The following is a 13,127-nucleotide window of genomic DNA, read 5'->3' on the forward strand; positions in this document are numbered from 1 at the left end:
CCAAGCGGGAATTGAACCCGCAACGGTCGCGCTTACAGTGGCCCATGGCCTCATGTTGAATCTGTTTTCCATTTCCGTTCAATTTTCGAGACATTGCGCGTAGAGTGTTGAACTCAAACGCTATGTCAACCAGAGCGAGGATCTAGAAATAATTAAATATACTAATAATTTTCCCGACTGGAAATCGAACCCACTACATTTGGTAGTTAAAGAAAAAGTAGTTTTAGTAGAAAAAGTACTTTGGTAGTTAAAAAATGAAGTAGCTTAAAATATAAAAAAGTGTAATAAACTAATGCATTCGCCACCAGATTTAGTAGTATGGCTCAACACAAGCTGGTCTGAACTCGAAGACTTGTCGGACGAACTTCTAACTGTCACCGCCAGGAACAGCAAGGGGGTTTCAGATCCTGTAGTTATACAAGACCTAGTTTATAGAGACGCTGCTAAACATATTGGTAAGATATTTGATTTTTTTAGTACTTTTTAAGGTCAAACTATTAAGATATTGCTTACTATTTTTTTGTTTTCTCGGTCTGATTCGATTCTGAGGCGTTAAGTTTCGTGACTCACACACTCTCCAAAGTGGGGAACAAAAGTGTGTTAACTCTAGGTTCCCAGGTTCCCTCTGCCTACCATACTATGTGCAGAATACAGCTAGAAAAAAAAACAATTATTATTTTTACTTTTTAGAAAAAAATTAGAACGTAGTGGGATTTGAACCGAACTAACAACCACAACAGTACTGTGCCAGTATATCCTAAAATAATAACTGGAATCACTAAAAAAGATCTTAAAATGTTATTTTAGAAGAATTTGAACCCACGCTTCTTGAAAAACTTCCAAGCGTCCGTCAAAATGTTTTAAGTTCTATCAAACACAGGAAGTTTTCCAAATGAAAGATCTTTCCTAAAAGTGGAATAATAGTGAAAAAGATATAAAAATATATTTAAATTTTCCCCTTAAAATCATCAATATCTTCCAATTTCACTGTAAAATCTCTAGATTTTTAATTAAACAGCGCATCGCAATCAACTGGGACTAATTTCATTCGAAATTCCAAACTAGTCCTAATCAAAAAGTAGTTGGAGCAAACTTTTTACCAATTTCTCATGCAATTTTCTAACCTCGCTAACGACCTCATGTGGGCTTTTCTTTGTGCTGTGATGGATGCTCTCTTTTAAATGTTTCATGGTTGGAAGTTGATTTGCTTGATTGAAGTATTTTCTTAAAGGCATAAGCGTGTGACTATAAACGCGACAGATTGTGGCTTCGATTCCCACTCGAGGAAATCGATTATTTAATATTTATGATAACAGTGGGAAAATAGTGTTTTGTCACTCTAAGTCCTTTTAATCGTTCTTTACGACAAAGGAATATACATACGACTTTTAAAACAAGTCAGAATTTTCCAAAATGTATAATTTATAAGTACATACATACCTTCATTCATACATAATATCAAAAATCTTACAACTATAATATGCCATTTCAAGTAATATGTAGTAGAACATCATGTAGTATTAATTGTATTCCCAGAACACCAAAGGCGCACTCTACAGCGTGTACTGTGAAATAGAATATATGATAAATCCTTTATATCTTGTAATATTATAAATGGCGTTATCATTTACTAAGATTGTTTCCGTTTGATTCTTGGTTAAAGTCACGGAGCTATATGAAGGTTGTGGATTCAATTCCCACTGGGGGGAATAAATTATTTTCAGTTGCTCGTACCGATAACAAAACAAAACGCATTAAAATCCGCTATCAAAACGTGCAATTTCTTAAAAATTAGACGGTGCGTGAGGAACGCGTCTGAACACTAGGTTTCCTCTGCCTACCCTGCAATATGCGGGATACACCGTGAAGCTAAAAAAATTAAATAAAGTAATAATAAAAATTAAATTGGCAGAGTAGGGCAATATCACAGATATTACACGAAATGGTTGTGTGCTCGATCCATATTTTAAGAAATATTAATTGTTAAATAACTTTAATTCTTTAGTTCTACTATAACGTAACACGGCGTTAAGTTTCGCCATTTAACATATAATCTTTCTGTGATAATATATAATTAACGACCAATATTAATTAATTTTCTTGAAAAATATTAATTATCAGAGAAGTAGATGTATAAAGGCATCAGAAAATGGATTAAATAATTAACTCAGCTTTACGTATAACCGCAATGCTTTTTTATACGGTTTTTTCAATATTTTTCTTCCTTATTTTTTTCGTGGTGTTTTTTTTTAGCTTCACCCTATATCCCACTCCCACTGCCCCATTTTCGAGTGTTTGCGTTTCAAGAGGCGAAACATAACGACGCATTTAAAAATTATTTAAATAGAACATAGTGCTTACATACTGCTTTCTCCATTTCTTTAATTTTGTATTTTGCTTTATAGCTAATATTTATTGATATTTATTAAATTCATCTAATGTGTGAGTGGGAAACGGAGTATTTTAACACTGTGTTCTTTCTGTCTATCCTTCTATACGCGGAATACAGCGTCAAACTAAAAAATACTGTTTAAGTACCAATTAAACGACGGTTCACAGTTGTTTTCGAAGTTCAAAGTTCGACCACATTGAACGGTCATACACAAAGCGCGGCGTTGAATTCCGCAAACACCCATGAATTTAGACGTTAAACTAATTGACACGGATAAAGCCTGAAACTGAAAAGAAAATCCTAAATCAATGAAAGACGGGGGCAAAGTTATAATACAACTAGCAATATCTAACTATCTATATTACGTAGTAGAAGCAATAAGCTAGCATAGGATATGTAAGATGAAGATATTCTCACGGGAATTGCAAACAGAATATTATCCTATATTGTTAGATTAGTGCGTTGTGGCTTAGTGGTCGTGTTTTGGAGAATTTTTGATGGGTAGTGAGTTCGAAATTTGAGTTTGTTTTTATTTCTTTGAGTAAATATGTGAAGTAAATGAGTATTATGGCGCAGCAGTAAGTACATCGTCTGATGTAAACGTGACGGTTGCGGGTTCGATTGCTACTTGAGATAATGAATTATTTTCATTTCCTTGCTCTGGTAAGAAAGAAAAATTGTGGAATTTGAGATTCGCTACTCAACACGCAATGGCAAGAAAATTTGGCGTAAAGTAGGGAATGTCTTAACACGGGGATCCCTCTACCTACTGAAATGCAGCGTGAAGCTATTATTTTGTTTATCTGTTAGTAGCTAATATGTCCAAACGAGTGTCTAAGTTCTCCCTGTCTACAAAACAATACTTATGTCCATAGAAGATACAGCACGAGCCATATCAAAATTTCCAGCAGCGGCAGGCATCGCCGGGTTGGCCGCGGTGCTCACAGCTGCTGCGGCAATCATAGTCCTAGTATTGAAGAAGTAAGTGTTTCTAATATAACGAATTAAATTTTAAGGCAAAAGACGGCGTTAAGTTCCGCCAACAAACGATTTTTATTTTAGCCACAACAACGTCCGAATAAAAAAATGAACTATTTGTTTTTTGCTTTATCTATATCTTAAAATCTGCCTATTTTTGTTAAGGATTTCTAATTTAAGTTTGGGCTCTACACAAATTGTTTACTCATTGTCGAAGTATTTGAAATTCTAAAACTTTTGCGAAAGAAAAATATCTGATAATCTTTGAATATTATCTGAGAAAATGAAACTTTAAAATATAAATAAAATTTTAAATAATGGAGAAACTATAGTTTGTTTGGATAATTTAACATGTTAATGAACACTATTATAGTACAGTTGCTACGCGTTTTAATAAATATGATTGTTGTGAGTTTGATTCTATCTTGATAGACCTTATAACAAACAGCGTGCAGTTACGCCATTTAAAAAAAAACGAGAACTTTAGACATTATATTGGCAATTTACAAAGACATTTGATTCTTAAATAGTGGATGGGGAAACCGATGGCGTAAACGCCTTTTGAACGTCATTTTAGTTCCTCAGTTCATATGTCTAATATAACAAGTATTTATACCTATTTATGTGCATTCATATCTATTTATATAAGCGTATTTATATATTTTATCTAGACGTAATGAAACAACAACGACGAGCAAACGTCCATCGCAGAGTGTAGTGCAAGTAGACGCTAATGGGAGGCGGTACCTCATAGCCTATCCTGCACCGGACAAGCCGGAGACTAAGCCGGATATATTGAATCCTAAAGCTGGTAAGTCCGAAGCTGGTAAGTTAGGTAAGTCTTGTAAGTTAGGTTTGGAAACTTACAATCAACATACACAAATACAACTATTGAAGATGAGATGAATTATCTATTCTAAAACGCGAAAGTCTATTTTAATAAAGAATAATTTGAAATTGATGATGGAACGTATCTACAATAGTATTAATTAATTTGCAAAAAAATCTTTATAAATATTGATTTTATACTTTTCTAAAAATAAATTTAAATTTAGTATATTATTTTAACAGACATACTTTTATTAAATTAGTTAATCAATTTTACATTTTTAAATATAAATTATTATAAAAAAGATACATTTAAAAATATAAAAAAAAACCACTCTTCCGAGGGCGGGACAAGGGTCCAAGCCATCGGTGGCTAGGGCTCCAGAGAGAGGAACCTCCGCACAATACGTGCCGTCTCAAGTAATATTATTTTTATTATTAAAAAAATTAAAAGCAATTTTTATAATTTTTCTTTTTTTTTGGATAGAAAGCGAGCCGCCACGCGTGGTTCTAGAGTCCAGCGACAACAAGACGTACACTATTAAGGAAACTTCTGAAGATGATATGGTATTCATATTTTAAATTAACTTCATATACGCTGTTTACCATAGAAACTTATTCGTATCGCAGCTATAATTTTTATTTTTTTTTATTTTATATATTTTCCGTATTGGGTGGCGCAACGAGAACCGCTTTCCACAACTTGCACCCAAACACCGAATCCCCACTAACCTACATCGAACCCAAAGAAACTATCAATCCACACAAAATAAGCAATTCTACCCATACTAAGTACTTCCAGTATGATTGAGTTCAGTTCAACTACCCACTGAGGTATATTTAACAAGCGTATCTAATTGCTACCAGCTTGTGCGTGTTGCGTGATGGTTGCCAGGAGGGTAGTTTGCTAAATTATATATATATTATAAGACTAGTTCGAGGCCTTCGTGGCGCAGGGGTACAAGCGTGTGACTGTAAGCGCGACGGTTGTGGATTCGATCCTCACTCAGAGAAATGAATTATTTTTTGGGGAACGGGAACATTGTCTATTTAGTCATTACTATAACAAATATATAATTTATATACTGTGTATTAATAAACACGATAGTTCTTAGTTATTTTTTTAAATTTATATATGTTTGTCTTTTATAAAAATTGTTTGAGAAACAATATTTTCCAAAAATCTCAGTTATCACTACTTTCTCTCCGTTTAATATATTTTAAGGATAGACAAAGCACTGTACCTAGGTCCGCCACTTGTTGGGTGACGTACCTAAATTATGGATTAGGAGGAAAGTGGGAAACAGAGTGTTTTGACACTAGCTTCTCTGTGCCTACTCTGCTATGTGCAGCATGAAGCTGTTTTATTATTAAGAATTTTAACAATAATCTTGTTTCAGTTGCCTCAAAGATAACATACGGACGCGAGGTTGTACGCCGTGTAAATAGACCATCGACACATCGTGTTGCCAACACCAGCTGATTAACGTAGACGAATTCTTCCATATCATTATAAATAAATTGTAAACTGGGAGGAGAGTATCGATGATTTTTTTTGCATTTTGTGTGAGGATTTTTTTTGAAAATTTTAGTGACAGGTCAATCTTTCGGTTCTGGGTTCGATTCCCACTCAGAAGATTTATTTTGTCGCTCTGTCGTCTCAATTACAAGTTAAGAGAGGCCTAAGTTGTACATTTATATTTTATATTTTGTATTATTTATGAATTTTTATGATTGAAGAAAAGAAATTAGAAAAAAACATTGATGCCTTTCTTCCATACTTTAATATAATATTTAATATTATTAAGGATAATTAATATATTATAAATTATAATTTTAATTGTAAATTCTATAATTATAATATCTTTAAATAAACGTTGATTCTTAAATAATTTATAAAGTCGTTTCATTGTTCCCAACCATATAAAAATTAAAACTGAAGGAGGTAGGCTTAAAATCTAAACCAGAATCCAAAGACAGAGTTGAAGATTAGAAGCCCTAATCGGAGGCCGTCGTGAGGTTAGGTTACGCATGGCCACAAGCATACGACTGTTAATGCAACAGTTGTTGGGTTCGATTCTCTCTCGAGGGAATGAAATATGAAATATTTTTTGGTGCTTGTAGATCAGGGTATTTTAACTATAAGTTCCCTCTGCCTACCCTGTTATATGGGAAATATGTGAAACTTAAAAATAGCGAAAATAAAAAAAATCCTTAAAGATTAGAAAGAAAAACATAATTATTATATTAATAAAAGAGTATATATTATATATACTAGTATATATAAAAGTATATATTAAATAGTATATATCATCACTGATTTTTATTTGTTCACGAGTGGGAATCAGGTCCACAACCGCGGCGTCGACACATTCGCCGCTGTGCTACGACGACCTGCTACGAAAACTACTTTCATATAAAACAAAAAGATAATATACGAATATTTAAATAACCTTTCAAGTTACTGCTCCATTAACTTAGTCTTAAATGTCAAATTTATCCGCACTCTATGACAATATATCGCCCTTTAACATGATATATTAATATTTTAATATTAAATTTCTTCTCAAAATAAGTAATTTCAGAGTAAATAAAAAGCCTTTACTTTTATACTAGCTTTTATTTAAGTACGTTAGTGTGTTAGTGTATGTGAAATCTTGCAAGGTCAATCTACCCCAATCACCAGGGTACAAAAATGGAAATAATTGATATGGAATTAGCTTTACGATTTCAGTTCTGATTACAATAAAATAACATAATTAATAAATGTTGTAGGTAATATAAAATGGCCGCCGTAACAAAATGGTGGATATAATTTTAGCACAACCTTACCTAATATGAATACAAAACGTAAATGATTGATTTGTTAAATACACCATGAAAACTTCTTGAAAGGTTTATTTTCATTGATATTCATTTGTTTTGATTATTACGTTATTTTTAAATTTTAAGAAATTTTAAATATAATCTCCAAGACTCTTACTTAAGTAAATATTTGATATTCACTTCCCTTCTCTGATAATCAAAGAGTGGCGTTAACCACTGAACATGTATTAGCAATAAGTTCTCTTTGCCCACCCTACTATAGAGAAAAAAAAGGAAAGAAAGGAAATGCGAGAAGATGTAAAGAAAATATTTAAGTAAATCCGTCTCGTACATACAAACATGTTCCAACTGCAATAGCAATAAAACTATCTGGTTGCCAAATTTCAGACGCGCGCTGTGATTTAAGCTGAGCTTAGACTACTTACATAGAACAAACAGACATTATTTATTTTAATGATAACAATGAAAATCTGAAGAAATTTCTATAAAAATCTTTATTTTTTCATGCTCGAAATAAGTCCAGTGGTAGCGCAGGGGCATAAGCGTACGACTGTAAATTCGACAGGTAGTGGGTTCGATTACCACTCGAAGGAATGAATATTTACTTACTTACTTAGTATTCTGCTCTGCTAAAATTTTATCGTCCTTCAAAAGCACCCCTTTCATTATACAGGTTAACGTGAAACCTTGGGAAATACTAATTTCTCACCAGAAAAGATACAATATGAAACTAAAAAAAAGCAAACAAGTAGATAATATCGAAACGATTTATGTGACAAAATATAGCCTTTCTCAATAAATGCTTCATGGCGGTATGTAAAACAAAAATATTTTATAAATTCGAGCAATTAAGTACTGGCTCGAATTCAGAAAATATGTCTCCAGTAATTAGGACTCTAATTATATAACTAAGCTGTAAGCCTCCCAACCCGTTCAACCTAACAAAATTTTTAGTCTTATAATAAGTACCTATAGATTCATTGGGGGTTATTATTAGTATATATCTACGTGGTGCAACGGCAAAGCACAGCGCATCATTGTAAACGCGACGTTTGTGGGTTCTCTTCCATTCGAGGGAATGTATTCAATTCCTCCACCCACCTCAAAATCAATTGGAGACTGACTTAACCCTACCTTACTTACCCTATTCTATGGAATACATCTTAAAACAAAAAAAAAGGTTAATTAAAAAAACAAAATGAAGATTCACAAAATGATAAAACAAAATCAGTATTTTTTTCAACAAGTGACAGAAATAAAGTGACAATAACATCGAACTCGACGTACAGCGTACAGCGTACAGCGTACAGCGTACAGTAACTGCAGTAGGTATACCAAGTAGAATGATTGCGTTCATTCGGAATACAGAATTTATCGCGAGTGTTGCATAATTGATTTACTCTACCTGTGGGTATAAATAAATTGTACTGTTTAAATTGAGTTTTCATCTTCTTGGATATTTAAAAAGATCGTTAAATTAAGATAATGCAGCATCACGCTCTTTCACGCATAGCAGGTTAGATATAGGCAATCTAGGTTTTAAACTCTCCGTTAACCATGCACCACCGAACTTTAGAGACATTGTGTGTTGATTTGCGGAATTACACCGCCACGCTATGCTATATCTTATTACGAGAGCGAAGGAGTAAGACGAGTTTTCGTCAGCTTTACGTAATATTCCGTACACAACAGAGAAAGCAGGAGGACCTTAGGGAAAAAATTAAGACACATCTGCCTGAGATGTCACTGTGTTTTATATAATACTATTATATAATGTATACAAGAACGAGGAAATACAAATAATTCATTTTCCCAGTAAGAATCGAACCCACAATCGTCCGTACAGGCACTGTGCCGCGTCAGTTTTAATTTACCATCTATCGATGTAAAAAATAGAAAAAATATTTGAAACTTGAAATTTACCTTAAAAACAGTATTTTAAATAAAAACGTCGCACGTCACAGCTTCCGGCTGGTTAAGCTCAAAAGGAACTTGGAGACAGCTAACGAGGCTTATGTAACGTTGAAATTAACGATTATGAATAATAAAAGTAGCCTCAGGAGAACGGAAGTGCTTTGATGGTAACGTAGTGTCTTAACACTAGGTTCCCTCTGCCTACCCTGCTAAGTGCGGGATACAGCGTGAAGATGAAAAAAGAAGAAGTTAATATAAACATTATTGTTATAAAAATTGACCATTTACAGTTAAATACGACACACTGTCGTTTATATACACAGTACGGCTACAGTAAGGTAAACGAAAACAAATGGATGCTGTCTTCGCGATTGAGATAAATTCCCACGATCACAAACTGAAATGTAGTTAACGTTGATCTTTTTACTAAAATGACTTAATTTATTGTTATATATTAACTTTGAGGTGGAATATGACCGAATTTATAGTTAAAAGGTATAATCTAAAGAACGTCAACGACAACGATGATTGTGTTGACGATGACATCTGCCTACCTCGTTACATACAGTTGAGGGTAATTAAGGTAACAGGTAGCTAGAGAGGACCCAGTGCCAAGACACTCCATTCACTATTTTCCATCCAAGCTGACATATTCGTACCTAAAAACAAATTCTATATAATAATAATAATATATAACCAATAAGTAATTATCTTTTGTGATATTAACAATAGAATCAAATACCGCAGCTTCAAAGGAACTCTAGCAACAATTATTATTAAACGATACGTGATAATGCGTTACCGATGCCAGTTAAATTTAACTGCTTTGTGTAAACTAGTTCACGTAATATCTATATTTATTATGGAAGTTTATTATTGAGGGAAATAGTTAGTCGTTTTGATAATTGTATGAATTTTTAAAATAAAGCAGCTTCACGTTTCTCTTTCGTTACGCTACGGACGTTTCCCACTTCCCATCAATTTTTACGGAACATCTCATATTGACTGGTGGAAGTTAACGCCGCGCTGTGTCTCGTTTCCTAAAATATAAAATATTTCATTTCCCCGAGTCGGAATAAAACCTTATACCCTGAACTTTATATTTATTGATAAATGAAACATTACTATTTCCATATTAGTTTTTACTGAAATCTCCACAAATTGATAATAATTATAAGCCTGATGTGTCACATAAATTAAAATTAATGGCGTCTACGTCATAAGTTCTGATAAATTAACTAATCCTTAACAAATTGTATGATGAATGTTATAATTTGTGTTTGTTTATATGAAAATTGGTTAATATTATTGCTGAACCCGTACAGTTGGTACTCGTTAGAATAAGTTTATAACAATATCGAGATGAAACCGAGGTCTTTGCAAAGCATATCCCTCGTTCTGGTAACAAGGCAAAGCGCAGCGTTGAGCCCCGCCACTCTACACACAATGCTTCAAGAATTCGGCGGCAATTGGGAAAAGAAATTGTCTTTATCGAAAACGGATTGTCTAAACACTCCCAGGTTCCCTCTGCCTATTTGCGAAATATAGGGAAAAAATATGATGAATAATTAACATCTTAGCCTTGTTAAATTTTAATATAGGTTCAAATCTCGTCTACATACGATATCAATCTATCTATCTACATAAAACTCTTCTGTCACAAACGTGTGTCACTGACAGACAACGCACAACTTAGAAGGATTATTTCTGACAGTTATCTCAGGGAGTATAAGGAACCAGTGAGAAAGAGTTTCTTGAAATTCTTACGAAAATAGGTTTAACGGGACTTTTTATTTAAAATCTTACAAAAGAATTTGAGTTATAATTGGTGTTTGGTTATGGTTAATTAATATAAACTTTTTCATTTTCACTAATCCAATTTCTGCTTTGCAATTTTTACAGGCGCCCTATTCATAAAATTATTACTTTAATATTTTTTTCTACTAATATTAGTAGAAAGATTTGCTTGAAATAAATCAGTAGCAAGATACTCTACGATCGAATTCTAAATAACGTGGTTTGAGTGACGGAACCTAACGCCGCATTTATCTTATCAGAAATGAAAATAATTATAGGATCGAATAGAGTCACCTCTTCGACACAGTAGCCTCTGTTTATGTTTAAGATATTGAGATCATTAAGATACTGACATGATAACCTTTGAACGGTAACTCACTGTTGATGTCTCACTATTGCCGTCTGTAATCGGAAAGAAATATTTATTATTTTTTTATCTCACATATACTAAGGTAAGCCGAGGGAATCCGGAAACATAGGACACTAGGAGACTTCTGGTACTCACTTTCCGCCGAACTATTGAGGCGTTGTGTGTTGAGTTCATCCTCTTAAGTGGAATCGAACCCACAAGATTGTAAAAGCAATGGTTTTGTAATTCGATTTCCACTCGGGGAAACCAATTTCATTTCCCCACTCTGGCAAGACAACAAAACGCAGCGTTAAGTTCCACCACTCAACACTCAATGTCTTGACTGACTGCACGATGTGTGGGGAACAAAGTGTCTCAAAACTAAGTTCCCTCTGCCTACTTTGCTATATGCGGGATACATCCTGCAAGTAGAGTCGAGGCTTATAATACTTAGGTAGCATCGATTAGAGACGATGTAAGATTTATCTCAATCACGAGTCTACGGAACCATTTATATTCATTTGGAGATCCTTAAGCGTAGATAAGGAGAATGTTAGCTAGCTTAATAGACTGTCAGAGTATTTCTTATGAAATATTTGCAAGAAATAGATACAGCTTTCGTATAGATGAAATGTACTGATGTTCTTATCCAACTGGAATTTTGATACATAGACAAGATATATAATAATCATTTTAAATTACCTTAATTAAATATTTATTTAATTATTTTCCCCAGTGGAATTGAACTTACAACCGCCATTTACACTCAAGTGTTATGCCACTACACCACTACAGCCTATAGTCATCTAATACACGTTTTATCTCAAAAAGGGATTCAAAGTAACATTAAAAGTAAGAGCCATTCAGTATCCCCATTAGTTTATTTCTCATTCAAAAGTAAAGCAGTTTCTAGCTCAATAAATTGTAAAGGCAGTTTCGAAATAAACATACAGACTGATGTTACAAAGACAAGTCGAATGTTTTGCGTTTTGTATCGCGTTTTAGGGGAGAAACGAGGATTGTGTGGGATCTCTTTATGAAAAGTGGAGCGTATAATATAAAATCTGTAGGTATAATGTTTATATGAAACTCTTCCGTAACTGACTGGCAGACAAAAGCGGTAGGGTTATGGAATCTAGGGGAGTAAAAGAGGATTTCTCGAAATTCTTAAGGAATTGATGGCAGTTTCCGATTTTACTAAAAGTTTAAAGATACGGGCAATGATTTAGTAACTTAATTCTTTCTTTTGTACATAAGAATTTGAACGAGTAACGAGGCAAAGTAACGTCGCGTAGTTCCGCCACTCAATAGGAATCGAACTCACAACCGGCGTCTTCACAGTCAGATGCTGTCCCACTACCCCACGATGGCTCCGATCAGCAAACAAATCTAAATATATACCTTTTCTCTGCAATTCTGAGCCCATTTTTAGTAAAAGCCGAAACCGTTATGTTAATACGATGCCTTTGAAGTCAGATTGATTGAGGACGAGGACGGCTCTAATTGCAACGCTAGAATATATTTTGGCGCTGTTTAATTACTTGGGGAAGTAGTAATTACCCTAGTAAAAAAGAAAATATAAGAGATAGATATTTTTTTTAGTTTCACGCTATATCCCGCATATAGCGGGGTAGGCTGACAGATCTTAGTTAAGACACTCGGTCCCCCAACTCGTCTAATTTTGGGGAATTACGTGTTGACTGGCAGAAGTCAACGCCAGGGTTTGTCTTGTTACCAGAGTGAGGAATACCCCAACATTTTCTTTGTAATATTTTTAAAAGATATGAATTAAATAGGTTTACTATTTCACCAAATACCAAATACATGCGATTTATTTAGCTTAAATGTTTTATTTTAAACGAGAGGAAGCTCTCGGGGCGCAGTGGCACAAGCGTGTAATTGTAAACGCGACATTTTCGGGTTTGATTCCCATTCGGGGTAATAAATGATTACTTATTAATATTTTTATTTCTTCGCTCTGGCAACAAGGCAAATCGTAGCTTTGAGTTCCACCACTCTACACGAAATGGTTCGAAAATTCGG

General features: G+C 33.9%; 1 protein-coding gene across 5 annotated transcripts in view; it reads left to right on the forward strand.

The window, feature by feature from the left end:
- LOC146536465 (nephrin-like) overlaps positions 1-6,098 on the forward strand; it is a 141,799-nt gene extending 135,701 nt beyond the window's left edge. For 4 of the 5 annotated variants that reach the window (XM_085189824.1, XM_085189825.1, XM_085189823.1 and 1 more), the window contains 5 exons: positions 309-455; positions 3,268-3,373; positions 4,042-4,181; positions 4,686-4,765; positions 5,599-6,098. In XM_085189824.1, coding sequence (XP_085045950.1) covers positions 309-455; positions 3,268-3,373; positions 4,042-4,181; positions 4,686-4,765; positions 5,599-5,613 — 488 coding nt within the window. In that variant the 3' untranslated portion in view covers positions 5,614-6,098. The remainder of the gene's footprint in view (positions 1-308; positions 456-3,267; positions 3,374-4,041; positions 4,182-4,685; positions 4,766-5,598) is intronic. The other variant, XM_085189826.1, reaches the window with a different exon arrangement.
- Positions 6,099-13,127: the final 7,029 nt, after the last annotated feature.

The sequence above is a fragment of the Heliconius melpomene genome, chromosome 9 (assembly GCF_056956725.1).
Source record: "Heliconius melpomene rosina isolate 202511_hmr_F chromosome 9, ASM5695672v1, whole genome shotgun sequence".
In the NCBI taxonomy this organism is placed as follows: Eukaryota; Metazoa; Arthropoda; class Insecta; order Lepidoptera; family Nymphalidae; genus Heliconius; species Heliconius melpomene.